The 23584-nt window shown below is 49.3% G+C and overlaps 1 protein-coding gene and 1 long non-coding RNA gene across 3 annotated transcripts in view; one reads left to right on the top strand and one right to left on the bottom strand.

Moving 5' to 3' along the window:
• Nucleotides 1-12846, top strand: part of ADGRD1 (adhesion G protein-coupled receptor D1) — a 175595-nt gene extending 162749 nt beyond the window's left edge. Inside the window, exons 21-25 of one of the 2 annotated variants that reach the window (XM_005217662.5) lie at nt 2228-2319; nt 6157-6283; nt 7541-7582; nt 9162-9254; nt 10629-12846. In XM_005217662.5, the coding sequence (XP_005217719.2) occupies nt 2228-2319; nt 6157-6283; nt 7541-7582; nt 9162-9254; nt 10629-10724 (450 nt within the window). In that variant the 3' untranslated portion in view covers nt 10725-12846. 2 annotated transcript variants of the gene reach the window in all.
• Nucleotides 5039-5814, bottom strand: LOC132342607 (uncharacterized). The gene is made up of 2 exons (XR_009491054.1): nt 5725-5814; nt 5039-5367 (listed from the first exon to the last, which is right to left on the bottom strand). It is a non-coding gene; the product is annotated as an uncharacterized lncRNA (long non-coding RNA).
• Nucleotides 12847-23584: the final 10738 nt, after the last annotated feature.

The following is a 23584-nucleotide window of genomic DNA, read 5'->3' as shown; positions in this document are numbered from 1 at the left end:
CTCCTGTGGGTGTTGCCCAGTGTGGAGTGGGGAGGGTACTGGCGTGGCTGGTTATTCCTGTTTGCCAGCTTCTTCCATTCTCCCTGACCTTGGGAGATGTCCACCTTTAACCTCACTTTACAGGTGAGAGAATGGGAGTGAATGAGGGGGCCTGACTATCTGGAGCCAAGCTGCCCCGTGTGGAGGTGGTCAGTGAAGACTGGGGTCCCACTGACAGCATCTGTTTGTTATTTGCTATAAAGGCTAATGGGGCTTCTCAGGTGGTTCAGTGGTAAAGAATCTGCCTGCCAATGCAGGAGACATGAGATGTGGGTTTGATTCCTGGGTGGGGAAGATCCCCTGGAGGAGGAAATGGCAACCCACTCCAGTATTCTTGCCTGGAGACTTCCATGGACAGAGGAGCCTGGTAGGCTACAATCCATGGGGTCGCAAAGAGTCAGACACAAATGTACGATAGACACACACACATGCATAAAAACTAATAAACCGTTATTCACTTACTGTGATGGTGTGATCAAGGGGCTGAATGGGCACAAGGGCCAGCTTCCTGGTGCTCCATCCCAAAGAACAGTGCAGGCAGGTATGCTCACTGATGGAGAGGCTGCTGCTGAGTCCTGGACCAGGGAGCCAGGGAGGAGGAGGTAGGAGGAGGACTGGGAGTGGAGAAGGTGCGGGTCACTGAGGCAGAGTGGGGAGACATGTCTGCAAGACTCCTGGGATAAGGGGTATCAGCAGAGGTGCTTTGGAAAGGCCCCAGGTTGGACCCCCTAAGAAAGCCAGGAATGCAGGTATTCAGGCCAGGAATGCAGATATATGTGTGGCATGGCCGGTCAGGGTGGGAGGGGCCTGAGTGCCTGCCTGCAACTTCCTTCAGACCTTAGGATGCTCTGCTGTACCACAGGTCTGGGATGGGGAGGGCCACTTTCCCTAGGAGGCTTGCCAGGGAAAGTCTTTGTTCTTACCTGTGGTCGGGCCTGGAAGTTCACACATGGCCAGGAGCCGGACTCCTCAGTGATTCTGTAAATGACCTCTGAGCTTTTCAAATACAAAGAAGTCCCTGGCCACAGCATGACCCTGGATTCCAGCTGGCATGGATCCTGTAGCGGAAAGAAATCTAGAGGGAGGGGATGCTTCTGCTGTCATCTGCCTGGTCGGACTCCTGTTCAGGACCCTGGAGAGCTGCCCATGGGAGAGGATGGGTTGTGCTGGAGCCACTGCCACCGACCCTTGCAGCCCCCCGCCCCTAGCCCTCAGTCCCCAAGAGGAGCCTCCCAGCCCCTCAGACTCCAAGAGGACCTTGCCTAGCAGGAGCAAGCACTCGGCAGAAGATGAAGAATCCTCTACCATGGCCTCTGTGGATCCCACAGCTGGGAGCCTGGAGTAGGGGCAGGAGATGAGAGTCAGGCTGTACTGGGGCTTTGGAGATGTGATTTCCTATCTTTCCAACACTCAGACTGTACTGTGGGTGTTAATACTTATTAGGTGGAAAAACTGAGGTTCAGAGGACTTCAGTGTCACACCCAGGGAGTACATGGTGAAAGGAAATTGGAACCAGTTCTGTCTGATGCTGAAGTTCACAACCTCCTTACCTCAATGCTGAGTGGAGCGGTGCTTGCTTTCTTTCTTTTAATATTTATTTATAAATTTTTGGCTGCATTGGGTCTTCATCGCTGCACGCAGGCTTTCTCCAGTTGCAGCGAGCAGGTGGCTACTCTTTGTTGCAATGCGTGGTCTTTTCACTGCAGTGGCCTCTCCTGTCGTGGAGCATGGGCTCCAGGGTGTGCAGGCTTTACTGGTGCGTGGGCTCAGTAGTGTGGCTCGCAGGCTCCAGAGCATAGTCTCATTAGTTGCAGTCCACGGGCTTCATTGCCCCACGGCATGTGGGATCCTCCTGGACCAGGGACCAAACTCGTGTCCCCCACGTTGCAAGGCAGATTCCCAACTACTGGATCACCAGGGAGGCCTGAGAGGTGCTTTCTTTGATGTGCTTCTGGGGACTAGCCCTGGGATGTTGGGCTGTCTTTTCTCTAGCATAGATGTGTGCTCCTGGAAGCAGTCTTGCAGGGGATCTGTGTAGGTGAAAGTTCAAAGACACTGTTAGATTTCTCCCAGAGATGCTACCTGTTTGCTCGAGAAGCCCGGCTGGGGAGTGGGTGCCCCCAGGTGGACTCAGATGTCCTGCAGGTGCGCTCCAGCCCTTACCTTGTCTCCTGTGCTCCTCGTGCAGGTCAACATTGGCATCCTCATCGCGGTGACCAGGGTCATTTCACAGATCAGCGCCGAGAACTACAAGATACATGGAGATCCCAGTGCCTTCAAGTAAGCTGGACCCGGGGCTGTCAGCCATGCCCCACCCCGCCACTGATGCTGTGGGGGTGGCAGGAAGGCGGGTCACACTCTTGGGCTAGCTCTGTGTCCACTTGACATCACAGGGAGCACAGAGCTCATGCCCTCATCTGTCTCAACCAGGAGCAGCCCCCTTTCCAAGCTCGCTGCCCCATCCGTAAAAGAGGGGGTTTATTGGATGATCCTCCAGAGACAGCTTCACCCCTAGAGTTAGAGGAGCTTGTGGTGGGGTACAGAGGTACTCAAGCCTGACTGTCCTGCTGCGTCGGTTGTGGCTCAGCCCTTACCATCTGCTGAGACCTCATGGGCTGTTCAATCCCATAGCACCCTGCTTTGCTGATCTGTGTGGTGGGGGTGATAGCTGCCATCTCAAAGGTTGGCCTGACCTGTGCTGGGGCTGATCCATCCACAGAAGGAGCAGGTGTCTCCACACTCACATTTGCTGCCTTCTGGGGTTTCCTCGCCCCATTATTGGGGATCTGCCGCTTGCAAGTGTCAGAAAACCCAACACAAGCTGATTCAAGCAAAAGGCAACCATGAGTCTAGGAGTGAGTCTAGAATGGCTTAGTCCAGGACCCAGTCTGACTGCATTTCTCTGCCCCACATCATCTGTTGGCTTCACCCTGAGATGAACTGTGCCTCCTGGTGACAAAATGGCTGCCAAAGAAGGTTCAAGTCCATGGGAAAGTGTGTCTCTTTCCCTCAAAATCAGACAGAGGTCCTGAGCCTGCAAGCAGACTCAGACCAGGCCATATGCCCATTCATGAATCAGTTACAGTGGATGGAAGTCAGCAGTTAACTCAGGCCTGAGTCACATGGTCCATCCTGGCTCTGGGGTGCAGGCAGCACCTCTAAACCACAGGGCCAGGAAGTGGGAGAGGTGGCTCCTTGCAGGGAATTTAGGGGGTTACACAAAGAGACCGGGATTCCCAGGTGGTGCTAGTGGTAAAGAACCCGTCTGTCAATGCCAGAGAAGTAATACATGCGAGTTTGATCCCTTGGTAAGGAAGATCCTCTGGAGAAGGAAAAGGCAACTCACTCCAGTGTTCTTGCCTGAGAATCCCATGGACAGAAGAGCCTGGCAGGCTACAGTCCATGGGGTCACAAAGAGTTGGACATGACTGAAGTGACTTATAAACACGGCACAGTTACTAGGCAGCTAGCATTCTGTAAGTTACTTTAGCTACACTACATCTCTTCTGATCTGAAAGGGAAAAGAGTAAATATATCTGCGGCAAATCGATAAGACAATTATTCTGTAATGAATTCCAAACACTATAAATTAACCTGACAGGTGGCTCTGGCTTCTTGGACTTTTTCAGCCCCTGGAAACCTTGGAGATGCTCCTGGGTCAGGATCACTTGCTTTCCTCTTTCATCAGCGAGAACAGGCAGCACTGCTCCATGAGGCAGCCTGTCCCCAGCCAAGGGGCCTGGCCAGGGAGGAGCCCGACCCTCCCTCACCCCAACCTCAGTCTGTAGGCCCTTCCCTCCACGGACAGGGCCCTGGTCTGTCTCCAGCACAGGCTCTTGCTGCCCCTCTGACCTGGCACCCAGGGGACCACTGGCCTGGCTGTGCCCAGAGCAGCCTAGGTCTCAACTCACACCCACCCCTTCTCTCTGGCCCCTGTCCCCTCTTTATGCATCATGGCCCAGGAGGCGGCTGAGCCCATGACCTGCCTGCTCTCCACGGGGACCTGGTCTCGGAGTGGAGGCTGACACATGGGAGATGGGGCTGTGATCTGGAGGGTGTTTCTGCCTCTCTGAGGAACCATGACTGGGGCAATGCCACTGTGCCCTCCCGTGTCCTGTGTCCTTCAAGTGACACAACGGCCCTGGGCCGACCTCCTGAAGAGAGTCCAGCTGGTCTCTCTGGACAGACCCCTGACTCTGATGTCACCCAGCACTGACTCCTCTTCACGTGGTGCAGCTGGACCCTGAGTAGCTCTCTCACTCCCTTCTTAGTGTCATTAGAGTGACCACCCCCTCCCTGGGCTGGTGAAGCAGGAGCCCTGGAAGCTGGGCTGGAAGATGCAACACAGCCTCCTTGGGACACTTCCAGCTCCTCGTCTCTTGGATTCAGTCTAAGCCTCTCCTTCCTGCCCATCAGCTCAATCAATGCTCAGTGACTAACGGGATCAGATGCTTCCTCTGGAGCCCTAATGGGCTGCCTTCCACCTGCTTTCTCATCTCTTATTTATTGGTCATGACTTCAGACTCCCCAGAAAGCAGCAGAGAACATTGAGTTTTCCCAGTGAGATCAGGGACCTGGGGATGGGGAGGGAGGTGTGAACCACGCGGAGCCTTGGGTGGTTAGAGGATGCAGGAGGTGGAGCCCCACGCAGGCCCCGCCCCTGGGGGGAGCGAGTTGGGGCGGGGCATCAAGGAGTCACATGCTTGCTTGCGTGCGTGCGTGGTGCGTACATGCGTCATGCATACGTGCATGTGGACAGCGTCCCCCTCCCGGGCCTTCGACTGTTCAGGGACCCCGCTCCTTCCACCTTTGACAAGACCTGGCAGCTTGGTTAACAAGCCCACAGAGAGCCTCAACTAGAGGAGTTTCTCCCAAGATTCTTATCATTTATTGCTCTCTTTTTTAAAGTAAAAATGAACCATCCCTTTAAAGTAGCACATTTGATACCGATTTGTCGGCGGCTGCTCCTTTCAATTACATATTTTTCCAGGATCTAAAGTTTGAACCTAAATCATTCACGATATTTTATTTCCCAGATTCGGGTGTTTTAACGATGTTAACATCATGATAACACACGGCGGCAGCTTCCCTGAGAGCTGACATGCGGGAACAACCTTTGGTTTCTCAGGAATTTGCCGCCAGGAGCTGTCAGTGCCGGGAGCTTGGCTTTCTGACCCGGAAGTGCCTTGGGGCTGTTACACCACCTTCCGGAAAGGGTTGGATCCATGTCCCCCACGTCTGCGGGCTCATCTGTGAGCTCTTCCTTCATCCGTTCAGTGACCACTTCCTGAGAGCCTGCAGGTTCTGGCGCCTTGCTGCGCTTTGGGGCTGTGGAGATGCAAAGTCCAGCCTCCAGACAACTCACCCTCCAGTGAGCGAGACTGTGTCAGCCACTGCGCTGAAGGACGAGGGGTGTGCCGGTTGCTGACCTGGGCAGCACGGCTCCCATCAGCCTCCAGACTTTTCTCTAAAGCTCACATGCAGAGCCTCCCTCCACCCTCATCCCCATGGAAAGCTGAGCTGTTGCAGGAGTCAGGTAGCCTGGGCTTCAGTTAGCATGTGATATGCAGGGCATATCAGAAACAACCAGGATTCAGACAACCTCATGGGCACTGCCTCAACACCAGCTCTATCTGGGCTTTCCAGACACTGGGGAATCGAGATCCTTCTTCTCGAGGAACTCACATTCCGAGGGGGAGCCTCAGGGCTGATGCTGCAGGTGCCCCAGCACTGGGTGTGTCTCCCACCCTACCCAGCCCCACAGCTCTGCTTCCCTCTGTGACACCTGGGATCAGCATTTGCGTCAGCATCACCACCGGCTGAGTCAGGGTGGCCATCCCAAGTTTGCCCAGTGGATGTGCTGGCTCCCAGATGCCCAGAACGGGCTGCAGTCCAACCGGAGCAGAACAAGCCCTGGATCAGCTTGGCCCAGGGCTGGCCTGGCAGCGACCTTGTCTTATACATCTGGGGTGGTCAGCGCCTCACCCAAGGTCTCCTGAAGGCAGGAGCCAGGTCTCACTTCTAGCAGCGGCTCTGTCTGCTCCCAGCCAGAAGCCTTGCATCTGGACCCTCCCTGTCTGCCCATCACCAGAGTGCCCATCCCTGTTTCTCTGGCAGGTTGACCGCAAAAGCTGTGGCCGTGCTGCTGCCCATCCTGGGAACCTCGTGGGTCTTTGGCGTGCTTGCTGTCAACAACCAGGCCATGGTCTTCCAGTACATGTTTGCCATACTCAACTCCTTACAGGTGAGGGCCCAATGGGATTGTCAGCCTGGGAGCTGTCAGCTTTGTGAATAGATGAGTGGGTGCAGGTTGCCATGGCAACAGGAAGGAGACACTCTGATCTGTTCCCTCCACAGGGGTTCACCTTTTGAGCCCGTAGGGTGGGAGCATCCCAGAGGACAGAGGCATGGATGGGGCACACACTGGGGTCTCTGAGCAAACAGGGCCTGGAGGACCCCATTTACAACAGGGTTGCCTCATCTTTCAGGGAAGTACCTGTGGGAGATACATCCAGCTTGAATGGAAGATGATCAGCATGTGGGTGGCTCCTAAAAGGGAGCCGGGCATGGAGGGGTGGTGAAGAGGGAGGTACCTCAGGTTCTGAGTTCTCATCTGCCCTCTACATGGAAGGACAGAAAAGGTAACGGCCTGAAAACCGGAGATCTGAGATGCCCAGAGTCCGAGTCCCCAGACCCACAAGCCCCTGCTGGAAGGACAGAGGCGAATGCTCATTGCCATCCATAGCCTACACAGCCGAGCTGCGGGCTGAATCCCGGCCAGTGTCACTGCGGCCCAGCTCAGCCCTTACCGTGATGTCCTTGCTGCCTCTGGGTCTTCACGACCAGCAGCTGTGTTGCACTTTTAATCTGTAATAAGCCCCTATACACAGCTTTCTTCTGGTTGTTATGGTGACAGGGGATAGGTTGTCGTGGCAGCAGCCCTTACACACCATAGGTCCTGGGTTCCTCATTTATCCTCTGTGTCCTGGTCTCCGCTTCCATAAAACGGGAACAGTAATAAGACCCACTTCATGGGGCTGCTTTTAGCACTCAATGAGATGAAGTGTTTGCCTAGTGCTGACACAGAGGAGAAGTCTCTAGATGTTTGGGGACATCCTCGTCTTGGATCTGTTTTCGTTGTCATCATCATACTTGGTCTGCCGGTGAGGACACAAGGGCTGTTTAGCTGGTAGGCTCGTGCCCTCCCACCTGTCCTCCCCAGCAAGTTTGCTCCTCTTCCAGGTTAAGCCAATCTGGGCATGTACCTGTCTCTGTATCTTGGCCATGGTGTCTGCCTGCATCTATGTTAGGTTACAGGACACCCTTCCATCCTCATGGTTTCATGGTGAAGCATCACAGCCTGCTCACATCCTCTCCAACAACAAGCCGTGCTGATGCCACTCTAGAGTCCATGGGTGACATTGGAAGGAACCCTCAGAAAGTGTTTGTAACAAAAATGCAAGAGGCTCTAATTCTGCGTTTTCTTCCCTTTCCTTCCCAGGGATTTTTCATCTTCCTCTTTCACTGTCTTCTGAATTCAGAGGTATGTCTGCTCCACTTCCTGCCAACATGAAGCTGGTTTTTCATTTCTGCAAGGGCACAGAGAGCAGGAAAGGTGTGGCCTCATCTGGCTGGTTTCTGGGACTGTAACGCTGAATGAGCCTTGGTTTCTGTAACAGGTTGTGTGCAGGCGGCTGCTTCACATCAGTCCCTCCTCCCTCATCCCGGTTGCTAAGCAACATACACAAATCCTCCCTCACTGATGTCACCCAGGGGCTGCTGGCTGCATGGAGGACCAGGGGAGATGGAGACAGTGTAGAGTAACTCAGTTGGAGACTCAGGACCTTGCTTGGCATCTGGTGTATTAGGGAGAGTGAGATGCAGATGGGCTCCCAGCAAACCCTCCCCCAAGGCGTACAGGAAGCTGACCTGGGGTGTAAGGAAGACTCTTGACTACAGGGATTAGAGACGGGGCTTTTGTGATGCGGCTTCCAAGGGCACTGGGGCACTTGGAGTGGGCTCATTCCTCTTGGTGCAATCTGGGCCATTGCCCCTGCCCTGTACTTGGCCACGGGATGGTGCAGGCTGCTCTGGATCCCATCTCTGAGGACCAGTAATCCATAGGAAAAGTTTTACCCTTACATTGTGGGTTTGGTACCATGTTTCTCGGTATTTGCACCAGGTGGCACTAGTGGTAAAGAGCCCACCTGCCACTGCAGGAGACGTGAGACAGGGGTTCAATCCCAGGGTCGGGAAGATCACCTAGAGCAGGGTATGGCAACCCAGTCCAACATTCTTGCCTGGAGAATCCCATGGACAGAGGAACCTGGTGGGCTACATACAGTCCATGGGGTCGCAAAGAGTTGGTCATGATTGAAGTGACTCAACACACACACACACACACACACACACACACACACACAACAGGCTGGGATTATGGGGAAATGCCTCTGGAATGATGATTGAGAACAGGGTGGGAACACCCGCTCTGTGCTCTTTCAGGAGATTCTGTCCATTTGCACAGGAGAGGTCAGGCAGAGAGGAAGGAGATGTGGGGTGGAACACGCAGGGTGAGTTGCCCAGGACGATGGAAGCCAATGGAAGAGGGAGGTCACATGATTGCAAAGACCAGAGAGCAGCCCTAGCAGAGGCTGAGACTGATCCACGTGGCAGAGGGAGCAGAAAGGGGAGCAGCCTCAGAACCACACACAGCCTGCCCCACTCGTGCATTTGTTCATTTACTGCTCTGGGTGATGTCTGTGCCAGTCACATGCCCTGCCCTCATGCTGTTCATTGTTGAGCATGTCCTGTCTCTTCACCCAGAGCTGTGAGGTCAGCAAAGACCAGGAGATCCAGCTTTCTCCCCGTGCAGGGTTGGGTATGGCGGGAGTTGGTGCGGGGGATGGGCACAGTCTGTATCTGCCAAACGAATCAATGACACACAGCACAGCTCTGGAACCACTGACTGGACCCAATACCTCCGAATCCTGTCTCACCCCATGTGCAGTGTTCTGGGCCTGGCATCAGCAAAAATTCCTCAGGACCTTTTAGAATGACCTCTTATTGTTGCTTTTTCCACTTCTGAAATTGCTTCCATTGAGCCTTCCATTCTGCTTTTGAAGGTGAGAGCGGCTTTCAAGCATAAAACCAAGGTATGGTCCCTCACGAGCAGTTCCAGCCGCCAGGCCAACGTGAAGCCCTTCAGCTCGGACATTGTGAGTGCGTGTGGTGTCTTGTCTGCACCCCTCCTGTGCCGGCCCATCCTTCTCCAAGTGCCTTCCATCCTTGGCCCACCTTGACCCAGGGCTCTTGTTCCTTATCCTTATTGCCTGCAAAGCCAGTCCCTGCCGGCCGGGGACTTGCTCCAGCTTCACTGAGCTGCACACAGCTCCCACCTTGCTGAGGACCAAGGGGTCCCGAGCCTGTGTCTTTCGAGTCCTGAGCCCCGGCCCCTCTGCTTCCTCCTTCCCTAAGCTCCTTTATCCGCACCATCTGTGTCGGGGCAAATGGCTGCCCAGGTCGAGGTGATGGAGGCTCAGCTCAGGTGCTGGTGCTTGTCAGTTGACCCTTTCACACCTGACATAGGCCTGCTGGTGGCACAAGCTGATGTCACACCCCAACAAGGTCCCCTCCTCATGAAGTCACCTGAACCTCTCTCCTGCACTTTCCAGGATCAGAACTTCTTATGTTGACTCAGGGGGATGGAAGGTCAGTTGACCAAGACGCAGACATTGGACACACTGGTGACCCACAGAGGCACAGAAGTCTGCTGGCACAGCCCGGCCTTTACATCAGGGCTCCTCCCCCTACAGATGCCTGAAAAATTGATCATGAGTGATCAGGGGTCTGAACAAGCCACGCACTTTTCAGTGCTGGGCTTGGATGTGTGGTTCCTTGTTCTCTGCCCTGCAGACCCCTGAGCAGGGTCCCGAGGCAGCCTGGAGCAAGCAGTGTCCTTCGTTCTCACTGCAATGCAGCTTCCTATCTGTCAGGTCCTTGCTCAGGGATCCCATCTCAGGAAGTCTTCCCCGGACAGCACTGAACAAAGGTGCTCCCTCCCTATTCCAGCATCATACACCTGCCTGCCACTCCCGGGAATTGTTCAGTTTATTCATTTGCTTGATGGCCATTGTCCGCCTCTCCCATCAGAATGCAAGCTCCACGAGAACTAAAGTCCGATCAGCTTGGCTCACTGGAGTGACCTCAGAGCCTACCTCGGTCCCTGGTGCATCGCCTGCTCCATAAATCAACACAGAGGGAATGACTGCATAAGCAGATGGACGAATAGATTTGCAAATGAATGAATACATGTGCGAATGAATGAAGGAAGGAAGGAAGGACAGATCGATGAGTAAATGACTGCAGGGTTGAGTGCACCCCAGAAACTGGGGGCTATGAGGCAGGCAAATGCTTGCCAAGAAGGTGGGGAAAAGTGCTCATTTTTCTGGGGAGCAGTGCCCCTTCCTCAAACTAGGGAGGATTCTCAGGCAGCTTTCTGGCCCAAGGCTTTGCTCTCCACACTCCCAGGGCACCATGGGTTTCTTGTCTGGGAGCAGAGTCTTCACTCCTCACTCCTTTGTGGTTTGCAGATGAATGGGACCCGGCCTGCTACGGGCTCCACCAGGCTCAGCCCTTGGGACAAGAGCAGTCACTCCGGACACCGAGTGGACCTGTCTGCCGTGTGAGCAGAGAGGCTGAAGACCCGGCCGGCCTGCTGCTCAGAACCCCTCTACCTGCTGCAAACAGAACGCAAGCAACGCTCTGCTGTCGCCACTGGGACCCTCTCCTCGTTACCGTCTGGACCCGGGGGTCACAGCCCCGAGAGAGCTGTTCTCACCTGTGATCTGCCCGTGTGACAGAGTCTGCCAGTCTGCCTGCAGCCTGATACACAGAGGAGAGGGTGGGACCCTGGGGCACACACTTCCATTTCATCCCTGCCAGCGCACACACAGCACAGGACCCTCCACACTGGGCGCACAGGGGCCATAGCACCGGTGAGAAGTTTAACCTCTGCCTTGTGATGGGGACTTTGGACCAAAGTCCTGCTGTATGCAGGGGAGGGTCGGGCTGAGGCAGCTGCCCATGAGCATGTTTTCTACCTGCCGACTCCACCTAACAACAGGGTCCCCAATGCCAGGCACCTGCCAAAGAGTGATTCTTTCTGCAGGGTGGTGTCAGCCTGGGCCAGCCCCATGTCTGCTCGCATGGCCGCGCTGGGCCTCTGCTGATGCCCAGGGCTGTGGGGGGGAGACGCTGGCTGCCCAGCCCCTGTCTGTGCATGGGGATCTCGCTAAGGCAAAGAGCTCCACCGAGGGTGGAGTCTTCTGCTCCGAAAGCATCTCAGCCCCTTCCTCATGAGTTTTTGCTCTTCAGATTCAAAGTCAGCCTTAAAATCCACCCCCTCCTCCTTTCCTGGCACCTGAGCCTTCTCTGTGTTCATGATGGGCCAGAAGAGCCACCGTTTTCCAAGGCATAACATCCCTAGGATTTCTTCCTCATCACTTGCAAATACTTTTCCAGTTTTCCAAAGAGTGGATTACAGTGGAGAGTAGCACGGTACAGTACGTGACTGCACATTGCTGCAAAGATGCCTTGACAGAGCCACGTGGCAGGCTGCTCTTGAGTGCGGGGGAGAATCAAGAACCCCGTCCTGACGGACCTAGGGAGGTGGGGGGTGGCACTGGCTGTGTCTTCTGAGTTGATGTTTATTTATAGGCCTAGACCTGGACTCAGCCCCCCAGGAAACGGAATGATCCTTACGACCCCATGTTTGGGCGAGATCCCGTGGAACGCTAGGGTTTGCGATCCTAGATGTGAACCAAAACACCATGGAGTTGTTGGGAAGCAAGACTGCGAAAGGTTGCACTGTGATGACAGCACTAAGAGTGCTTGTGAAATGTGTGGGTAAGAAATTCCAACCTGTTTTTGATACTGGAAAATCTTCCTTGAAAACTGTGACGGCGATAGCATTAAAGCCCCGCCCCCCACGACCGTCCCGCCCTGTCCCCTCACCTCTGCTTTGTCTCCTGGTGAGTTTCTCTGTGGTTTTGTAGACCTCCCATCTTCCTCTGCACCTTCATAAAGGAACTGCCCTGATGACGATGAGTGTTAACAGTCATCTTCAAGCATCTCCTGCTGTGTTGAGGGTGGGACACAGTTGCATGTTGATGGAGGGGTTAACCTCTATCCCTCCACAGGGAGGAGGGGTCCTCAGATGTACCAGCCTCGGCACCTGTGACAGTGCCCTGTGTGGTGACAGTGCCCCTGGGGGGGTGAACCTGCCTGATGCAGGCAAAGACCCCAGTGTTTGGTGAAAAGTATGGCTGGCCCCCGCTCTAAGTGTCTTGTGATTCCAGAAGCCAGGTCACCTGTAACTTGGCATTATATCCTTGTGCCCAAGAGCACCTAGAAGTGAGAACACTGTATTCCTAAGATTTACACTTGGATTTTTTTTTTCTTATTTAGTTTCTGGTGAAGCAAATCAAATAAGGAACTGTCTTTATTTTACATAGAATTCTTTGTTTTTTTAACTCTGCATATTCACTCTACACAGCTAATATATATCAGGAGAAGTAATGAACAACTTTTTATTTCTAAAAATGAGAGTAGTGCACTTTATTTATAGGGTATATATTTTGGCTTCTGCGGCACTCTATTATCTACACATAATTTGGCCGAAGATAAGCAATTGGAAAGAATTGTGTGTTTAAAGTAGTTTATAGCACAGGAAAGGTGATGAATGCAACTATGTAGTGAATATATGTTGTGACTTTTATGAAATAAACTCTTAATGTCCTTTAAGTAAAATGTGGTCCTTAGCATCTTTTGCTGGTGAAAGGCAAGCAAGACTGTGTGTCTCTTGACAAAAATCTATCGGGAAACGCACATGGGTAAAATCCTATCCTGGGATTCACTCGACAGACTTCTACTCAGTGCTTTCTATGTCCTCAGCACATTCTGGCTCTGGGGACTCTGCTATAGACGATGCCCCACCCTACCCAGGAGCCTCCCTGGGTGCCTCCCTGGGTAGGGAAGAATGACAGACAGTGGGATTTTTGCAGCCCTGTGTTCCTCAGGTTAATGTATTACATGGAATATTGGTGCTGCTTTTTTTTTTTTTTTAACTTAACATATTTTAGCTAATATATCAAAAATATTTCAACACAATATTAAAGAATTATCAAGCTATTTTATATTCTTTTTATATACCAAGTCTTTAAATATGGTTTATTATTTTTTATTAAAAAATTTTGTACAGTTTTTAAAGTTAATACTCCATTTACAGTTATTACAAAATATTCGCTGTATTCCCCGTGTTGTACAGTACAGCTCTGTAGTTTATCTTACACCCAATGGTTTGTACCTCCCACTCCCCACCCCTGTACCGCCCCACCGCCACTGTGGCCACTAGTTTCTTCTCTGTATCTGTGAGTCTGCTTCTCTTTTGTTATAGTCACTAGTTCGTTGTGAACCCCTAGTGTCTCAGGCAGTAAAGAGTCTGCCTGCAATGCAGGAGACCTGGGTTCAACCCCGAGGTTGGGAAGATCCCCTGGAGAAGGGCATGGCAACCCATTCCAGTAGTCTTGCCTGGAAAATCCCCTGGACAGAGGAGCCTGGCGGGGTACAGTCCACAGGATCACATAGAATTGGACATGACTGAGCATGCAAGTATGGCATAGTTTGTTGTATTTTTGTAGGTTACACACACACACACACACACACACACACACATACACTGGTGATTCTTCATGGGAGGTTCAAAGATCCTCCCAGCTATAGTTATTCATTTGCTTTGTCATGTTTCTCTTGGTTCCTTTTACACGTGGTCTACTTGGTTCTACATCTTGTCTGCTGTGCAGACATCTGCTTTTAAACTTGATGTACTGACATACTGTGGGGACTTCCCTGGTGGTCCAGTGCTTGAGAATTCACTTTGCAATGCAGGGGAAGTGGGTTTGATCCCTGGTCAGGGAACTAAGATACCACATGCTGTGGAGCAGCCAGTCCCTCGTGATGCAACTACTGAGCCTGTGCACCCTGGAGCCTGTGTGCCACCACTAGAGAGTCCATGTGCTGCAACGGAAGAGCCCACGTGCTGCAGCTAAGACCAAACAGCCAATAAATAAATAATATAACAAAAATTAAGTTGATGTACTCTCTTAAACTGTTTTCCATATTACTAGGTATTATTCATAATTATAATGTATATACATAAACATTTAATTACATATATTTTATCAAAACTTGGCACTATTTTACAATGTAATGATTGCTATGCTTCTATAGCCCTCCAGGCTCCTCTACCATGGAATTCTCCAGGCAAAAATACTGGGCTGGGTAGCCATTCTCTTCTCCAGGGGATCTTTCCAATCAAGGGCTCAAACCCAGGTCTCCTGCATTGCAGATAGATTCTTTACCAGCTGAGCCACCAAGGAAGCCCTCTATATTATATACAACATATATAATAAGTATTTAGTTATATTCATATTATATGCATTTAATGTATTTTATATCTATTTTACATAGATTGATGGGTATTGGTATCTTTGAGGTTTTTCTGCTTATGACTTTTTTTCGTATATTGATTACTATCCAGGTTAAAATTTCAAAATTGGATTTTTGCATCAAAAAGAGTAAATAATTCCATCACTCTTGAAACATTTTGCCAAAATATTGAAAGTAATTTCTCACTGCCAATGATAACTTATTAATATTCTCGGTTTCCAAATGTTTTACCAGCAAAGAGCATTATCAGTGTTTTTATCACCAACTTAGTATGTGTGAAATGTCATGATTTGCATTTTTCTGCTCACTCCTGGGGCTGAGGTATCTTGCACTTGTGGGCTTGCTTTTTCCTCTTTCTCGTGGAAGCGGGGGATGAACGCACTGACTCTACTGGGGAAACGTTTCCCTTCTTTGTGTACTTCCTCGCTGTGCTCTGAGAGCATCTCAGTCAGATGCTCTTACGGCTGAGGTGAAGGGGGCTTGTTGAGGGTCGGAGTTAGATGATGCCCCCACACCAGCTGTACTGCGAGAGCATGAACCAGAGCCTCCTGCTCACGGTTTAGGTCCATCTTGGGGACAGGTCAGCGCTCGGGGCACCATTCCGGCTCTCTCTTGGTGTTGGAGGAGGCGGGTGCAGGCCGGGTGGGGTGCCGTGGCTGCCTCTCCTGACGCAGATTTCCTCCTCCATCAGCCGCAAGCCCTGAGTGTAGTGGCTGGGGCAGGGCGCCCCCAGAAAGGTTGCCTCAAGGTGGAACCGCATCGCAGTCCTAGAGGGGTTCTGATGCCCTCCGGGTCCCTGCGTGCCTTCCGCCAGAGCCCACAGACCTGCCTTTCACAGCAGTGTTCTCAGGCCGTCTTTCCTGCAGAGATTCCTCAGAACTTGGAGTCCAGACACAGAGGACTGTTTTTCTGGGCTGCAATTGGCCTTTAAACTCTTTTTTCACCGTGTTTGGGGAGTTTGGGTGTGAGTCCTGGGCTGTATGGCATGGGTGGGGGGCGCGGTGGGTAGAGGTGGTGCTCTGTTCTCATTATTGGCTAGTTTCCTGCTTCCTGTCTTTTTTTCTAACTTTATTATTATTTTTAATTGAGGTACAGTTGACATACAACATTATAATATTGTTGGGTGCACAACATAATGACTTGACATTTGTATACATTGCAAGATCACCACAAGTCTGATTAATATCTATCATAGTATGTTGCTACAGAATTTCTTTTCTTGTGATGAGAACTTTTAAGACCTATTCTCAAAAACTTTCAAATATGCAAATAAAACATTATTGACTACAGTTACCATGTTGTATGTTATGTCCCCAGGACTTATTTATTTTATAACTGGAACTTTGTATCTTTTTAATTTCCTTCATCCATTTCATCTACCCCCAACACCCTACCCTACCACCCCATCCCTGTCTCTGGCACTATCAATATACTCCCTGTTTCAATGAGTTTGGCTTTTGTAGATTCTTCCGGTAAGTGAGATCATACAGTTCTTATCTTTCTCTGCCTGACTTATTTCACATGGAAAAATGCCCTTTGGGGACATTCATGTTGTCTCAAACTGCAGGGTTTCCTTCAGCTGAGTAATATTCAGTGTGTAATATATATTCACATGTATCTATCTATATATGCCACATTTATTTATCCATTCATTCCTTGACATTGATTCTGTATCCTGCAACTTTATGGAATTCATTTGTTGGTTCCAACAGTTTTTGGTGGAATATTTAGGGTTTTCTAAAAATCCTAATTTCATTTTTCCCTTTATGATTTGGATGATTTTTATTTCTTTTTCTTGCCTTAATTTTCTGGCTAGGATTTCCAGTATTTTTTAACTCCTGTGTTGAATAAGAGTGGTAGGAGTGGGCATCCTTGTCTTGTTTCTCATCTTAGAGGGAAAGCTTTCAACCTTTCATTATTGAATATGTTATTTGTGGGCTTGTCAAGTATGGCCTTTATTATGTTGAGTTTTTAACCATGAACGAATATTGTATTTTGCCAAAGAGTTTTCTGCGTCTATTGAGATGGTAATATGATTTTACCTTTTATTCTATTAATATGGTTTATCCCATTATTGATTGAATATGTTGAACCATCCTTGCATCCCAGGGATAAATTATGGTGTATTATTTTTTTTTTTTTAAAGATTCTGTTGAATTCAGTTTGCTAGCATTTTGTTGAAAAATGTTCCATCTGCATTTATCAGAGATATTGGCCTGTGGTTTTCTTTTCTTGTAGTGTCCTAGCCTGGGTTTGATATCTTGGTAATACTGGCCTTGTACAATGAGTTTGAAAGTGTTCTCTCCTTTTCAATTTGTTAGAAGAGTTTGAGAAGGATGGTGTTAGTTTTTCTTTACATTCTTGGTAGAATTCACCCGTGAACCATCTGGTCTTGGGCTTTTCTTTTTTGGAAGGTTTTTGATTATTGATTCAACCTCATTACTTTATATTAGTTGGATTTTTTGTACTTTGATGATTCAGTGTTGGTAGGTTGTATCTCTCTAGGAATTTATTCATTCTTCTAGGTTTTCCAATTTGTTGGCATATAATTGTTCATAGTACACTCTTACCAATTCTAGTATTTCTGTGGTATTACTTGTAATATGCCCTCTTTAATTTCCAGTTTTGTTTGAGTCCTCTATCTTTGTGTGCGTGTGTGATACCGTCTCTCAGCTCTAAGTGTCTGAGGCCTTCTCAGGCTGTTCTGTGGACACACCTGCTCCATACATCTTATTCCCTCTTGTGATAGAATTCTTAAGCTCACACACCTTCTCTCCATCCTGCAAAGCTCTGGGCTGAGTACTGAGCTTCCTTTTGCTGTCCCAAGGGTGGTGCTGATTGCTCAGATTTGTGGGGTTTCTCCCAGGCTCACATAGTCAGGCCAAATTTCTGCATATGCTCACAGTCCTCTTTCAAAAGCGTCCTCTTGGGGCAGTTGGTAGTATGCACAGGGACCTGCCACATGGTTGTGTGTGTGTGTGTGTCTGTGTGTGTGTGTGTCTGTATGTGTCTGTGTGTGTGTGTCTGTGTGTCTGTGTATGTGTGTCTGTGTGTGTCTCTGTGTGTGTGTCTCTGTGTGTGTGTGTGTCCGTGTATGTTTGTGTCTGGGTGTGTGTCTGTGTGTTTATCTGTGTGTGTGTATGTGTGTGTCTGTGTATATCTGTGTGTGTCTCTGTGTGTGTGTGTGACTCATGGAGCACTGAGGGTTCCTGAGGGCCAGCTTGGGGATTAAGGTCCAGCCTCCTGATGGAGTCTATAATGTGTTGGGGTCTGTGTCTTTTTCATGCAAGAGCCCTGTCTGCTGTTCTCCCAGCCTGCTCCCTGCCCCTGGTAAGGCAGCACATTCTAGCATTTTGCATGGGATGAAAGAGATGTAAGGCTTTGGCAACGTGAACAGTTGGGGAAGCCAGGTGCTCACTCATACTGTCTCGTTTTACCCTGTGGGAGAAATCAGAGTCCAGGAAGCTCTCTCTTGGCCCCAAGTCGTGCAGGGAATGAGTAATGTGGGTAAAATGAAACTGCTCTTCTGCATTTTTAGAGCGTCCAATTTCAGATTGTTTTGCTCTGACAGTACCTGGAACTTCTCCACCGGACTTCTGGATTTCCACAAGGCTTTCTCCTCTGTTGGTTGTTGTCTAAAGGATGATCTTTGGCAGTAAGATGGTAGAAAACTCTTTGTCTGCCATGATGATGTCACTCCAGAGCAAATGCTTTATTTTGATAAAGTGAAATGTATTAGTTTTATCTTTTGTCAATTATACTTTTGGTATTATGTCTAAGAAATATTTAACAAGTCTTAGTTTAAAAAGATTTCCTCCTATATTTTCTTCTAGGCATGCTATAGATTTTTTTATTTTATTGAAGTATATTTGATTTACCGTATTGTATTGATTTCTTCTGTACAGCAAAGTGACTCAGTTATATGTATATGTACATATACATAAACATTCTTTTCCATTATGATTTGTCACAGGGTATTAAATATAGTCTATTCATTTTAATTGTTTTTCTTTTTTATGGCTGAGTAATATTCCATTGTATATATGTACCACATATTCTTTATCCACTCATCTGTCAGTGGGCATCTAGGTTTATCCACTCATCTGTCAATGGGCATCTAGGTTGCTTCCGTGTGTTGGCTATTGTGAATAGTGCTGCTATGAACATAGGGGTGAATGTGTCTTTTCAGATTACAGTTTTATCTGGATATTTACCCAGAAGTGGGATTGGTGGATCGTATGGTAGCTCTATTTTTAGTTTTTTAAAGAGCCTCCATACTGTTTTCCATAGTGGCTGCACCAATTTACATTCCCACGAACAGTGTAGGAGAGTTCCCTTTTCTCCATGCCCTCTTCAGCGTTTGTTATTTGTAGACTTTTTGATGATGGTCGTTCTGACTGGTGTGGATGGATGGATACCTCTTGATTTACATTTCTCTAGTAATTAGTGATGTTGAGCATTTTTCATGTGCCTATTGGCCATTTGTATGTCTCCTTTGGAGAAAGTAGACATGTTTTAGTTTAAAATTTTAAGTATACAATCCTTTTAAGATTAAATTTTGTATAAGGTTTGGAGTTTGAGTCAAGACTCATTCTTTTGCCCATCAGTATTCTTGTGGACATCCAGTTGGGCCAGTCTCCTTCATCTGAGGCTCTGTCCTTTCGCCCTTGAATTGTCTTTGCTCCTTTGTCAAATATCAGTTGACTGTATGTGTGTGGTTTTCATTCTGGGATCTCTTGTCTGTTCCATTGTCCATGTGTCTGTTTTTTTCCTACCAATACCACACTGTCTTGATTACTACATCTTTTTACAGCTTTATAGGAAGTCTTGAAATCAGGAAGTGGTGTGAGTCCCCAGACTTTGTTCTTCTCCTTCAGTATTGTGTTGGCTATTCTTGGTATTTTGCCTAGAATTATATTCATATAATTTTTAGAATCAATTTATCAATATATCTAAAGTAGGTTGCTGAGGTATTGATGGGGATTACAATCAGTCTATAAAAACCCATCTTGAACAGTTGATTTCTTAACATTATTGAATCTTTCAATCCATGAATATGGAGTATCTCTTTATTTATTTAGATCTTTAGAATTGGTATAACATCTTTAAATGCTTGGTAGAATTCAGACTGACTGACTTTTGGGTTCCAAAATATTTTTATACTATGTTTTTAAAAAGCGATTGCTCTAAAGTCTGCAAAACAGATTTCAACTAGTCTAAATCCATCTCCAAATAAGAGTGTACCACTGATACTTCAGCCACCTTTAACACTGCAATCTTATTCCTCCCTTCCATTCCTCATGACTTTGTTGTCATTCATTTCCTTATGGTATAATCATCTAATACACTGTTACTCTGTGTGCTGTGCTCAGTCACTCAGTTGTGTCCGACTCTTTGCAACCCCATGGGTTGTAGCCCACCAGGCTCCTCTGTCCATGGAATTCACCAGACAAGAATACTGGAGTGAGTAGCCATTTCCTTTACCAGGGGATATTCCCAACCCTGGGATCAAACCCGGGTGTCCTGCATTGTGGGTAGATTCTTTGCCATCTGAGCCATCAGGGAAGCCCTCTTAACATATTAATAATGGTTATTTTACATTTCCTGTCAACAACTGTGTAATAGTATGTGGTCTAGTTCTGATACTTGTTTTATTGTTTTACTTGCCTTTTGTTGTTTTGATCGCCTTACAATTTTTTTCTTGTTATTGAAAGCTAAACATATTTGTACTGGGTATTAGAAACTGAGGTAAATAGGTCTTTAGCGTAAGGATTTATGTTAATCTGACTAGAAGCTGAGCTGTGTTGAATGTTCTCTATAGCCGTAGGTGCCTGAGCTTCAATTCCTTCTTTGCTCTTGACTTTGAACTCTCCCTATGGACTGTACTCGTCATAGAGCCTGCATCTTACAGCACTTTCGACCTAATATATTAATATACTGGCTCTTTTTTGCTGTGATGTTAATACGTGAGGTAGGAGAAATGTTCCGTAATATTATAATAAATCTCCATCTTTTAGAGAGTCTGTGTCTAGGGAGGTGCCTCTCAGAACTGTTGCTCTAGTGTTTCTTCCCTCTCTGGGGAGACAGGAAGCCCAGAGGGGGCTAGGAAGTCAGGAATGCCCTTCCCCTCAGACAGAAAAAGGCTTTGATAAAGCACTTCCTGCGAAAAGTAGGGTAGTTGTTGATAAAATGATGGGAGGGAGCTATGACTCCTTGTTTTCTGGCTGCCATTTTTTTTCTGTCACTTAGCCAAGTGCACATTGGCTGCGGTGAAGATACTTTCTCTCCTCCAACCCCCTGACCTCTTTATCGCCTCCCTGGAGACTCAGAGACCTTAGAACAAAGAAGCCAGCATGCAGGGTCTCGACTGCAGTTCCCAGGGCTCTGATCTTCCCTCCTGGATACTTTGGTGTTGCATAACCCCCCTGGGACGTGGACTCAACGCTGGAAACAAGACAGAAAGTGGGTACAGAATCCTCAAATCCCCCAAGGTTAAGTTCCCACTCAGGCAGAGTGGAATCTGAAACAGAGAGATCAGTTTCTTCAAGTCAGTGTGACTTTTGAGTTCAAGCTGCAGCAGCTCGAACTCCATCCTCTGAACAGCAGGAGCAGGTGCAGCAGACACGGGGTCTGCATTCCAAGACCCCTTGTTCTTTGTTGAGAGAACTCTGAATCTCCTGGGTGTCTCAGGGAAGGGTAACCCAGCCCCAATGCAGGGGCACATCCTGATGGATCTAAATGGCCTAGGTGGGTCGTTGGTTCACATGGCCAGGTGGTCCAGTGGTTAAGATTCCCTGCTTCCAATGCAGGGGTTGTGGGTTCAATCCCTGGTAGGGGAACTAAAATCCCGCATGTGTGCGGTGCTGCCAATAAATAAATAATAAAAAATTAAAGATATTTAAAAAATGACCTTTGTGGTCCCATTCTCCTTCCCAGAGATTGGTTTGCTCAAAGGCACAGGATGATGTGTGAGGGGACACTGATGTCTGCTCAGGAAACCTGGAGCCATGGTGTGACAGAGGGCAGGTGGCCAGGCCACAGCTGACCCCCGAGGATAGGTGTGGAGAAGATGGAGAGGACCGGGGCTCCTGTCTGCAGGCAGGCTGGCTTTGTGGATGGTCCTGGAGGTGCAGCCAGGAGAGACACCAGCAGAGTTCCCTGTTGCTCACAGCTGGGCTCCCCTCCATGTCCCCAGGCAGCAGGACGGGCCCTGTGTGCCTCCTGCTTGGGGCTGAGGGAGGGACGGCTGAAGGGAGTTGCAGTCCACGGGGTGGGGACACCACTCAGAGACTGCCCTGTCGTCTCCCCAAGCCCATTCCTCCATCCTTGCAGCCATTCCTGGGGGAGACTTCATCACGAAGAGTAATGGACCAAATGGAGTCTGTCCAGATAAACGAGTTAATGGCCTGACAGCTGCATCTGTGTAGCTTGTTCACTTAATTGGATATTCTGGAGCTTCCTCTGCTTCAAGCTGTGTTTGTCGATTAAACAGCAAGCATCCCTGGCCCCAGGTTCTATTCCTGGTTTTACACATTCCCTGGGGTGAGAGAGCTTTCCTAAGTGTATTGACTTTCTCCCTTCTCTCCCTGCTGGATCCTATAGATGGATGCTCTGCTGTGTTTAGTCGCTCAGTTGTGTCTGACTCTGTGACCCCGTGGACTGTAGCCTACCAACCTCCTCTGTCCATGGGGTCTCCAGGCAAGAATACTGGAGTGGGTTGCCATGCCCTCCTCCAGGGGGTCTTCTCAACCCAGGGATCAAACCCAGGTCTCCCACATTGCAAGCGGATTCTTTACCAACTGAGCCACCAGGGAAGCCCTATAGATGGATACTGGGCAGGTTCTTTCCACATGGGATAGGGAACACGGGACACAGAGAATGCTCACACCTGGCCCTGCTAGAAGAGTTCCTCTGACTTTCCCAGCACTCATCCCAGGAGACAGGCTGTGGGTGCCATGGTTTTGTGTGAAGCTGGTCCCCAAATTTGGAGGTGGCTGAGAAGGTTGGGAGACTAGAGTCAGGTAAGGACAGTGGCTTTAGCCAGAATGTAGATGTGGGGTCTGGAGCTCAAGCAGCCATCTTGGAACATGAGGAAGAATCAGCTATTGGGGAATTCCTAGACACAGGATAGAGGAGCTTCCTTCCCTATGACCATGAACAATATTGCCAGCACTGGCCACACTTCTCTAGGCTTGGGTTTTGTGAGGGAGAGTAGCTTCTGTCCTGTGTGAGCACCTGTGGACTGTGGTTTGTAGTTACTCACAGCTGTCTTGCCCAACCCTATGCAGCCACAGTGGGTGCATTTCTTCCTTCCGTGCTGTGCTGACTGGACAGAGCAGCTGCTGTCCAGCTCCTCAGAGAACAATGTGCTCGCAAGTCCCCTGGGGCTGCTGACACTGCAGATACTGATGCCGGGGCCTGGGATTCTGCATTTCTGACCTCCCAGGGGATGCCAGGTATATGCAACTCCCTGACCACACTTGGGGCCTAGAACTCCTCTACCTCAAGTCTCAACCCAGGTGTTCTCACCGTCCCAGCCAGGGTAGCTCCTGCCCGGCTCTGCCCACAAGAGCAGCTGCTGGAGAAGAGCAATCAACAGAGAGGATTTTCATGTGATGGGTCAGTGGGGAACAGGGGCTCTTCAGTGATGTGGGTCCTGGAGGAAACCCATCACCTCCCCTCACCTGGCTGCTCCTGCAAGCTTCATTCCACAGCAGGAAACTGGGCCATCATGATATGAGAGGCCCAGAATGGGTCCAGAGGATGAGTTAATATTTGAAGCAGGTTTTCTGAGCCTTTTCTGGGTTTTCAGAGTGGTTTGCTTCTACCTTCCAAAGGTTGGTTAGAAATTGAAGGCTGCAGACTAGGATCCCTGATTATCATTCCATCCATTCGCATCCAAAGATGCTCAGTCCCCTCCCAACTGCTGGTCAGCCTGGACTCAGAAGGTCACTCCTTCCAGCCCCTCCCACCCTCCCTGTGGCCTCTGCACAAACCCTCACTGTAAGCACTGCTGGGGAAAGCGCAGCACCTGGACAAG

The sequence above is a fragment of the Bos taurus genome, chromosome 17 (assembly GCF_002263795.3).
Source record: "Bos taurus isolate L1 Dominette 01449 registration number 42190680 breed Hereford chromosome 17, ARS-UCD2.0, whole genome shotgun sequence".
In the NCBI taxonomy this organism is placed as follows: Eukaryota; Metazoa; Chordata; class Mammalia; order Artiodactyla; family Bovidae; genus Bos; species Bos taurus.
The sequence above is the reverse complement of the archived record's forward strand: the minus strand, read 5'-3'. Positions and strand labels throughout refer to the sequence as shown.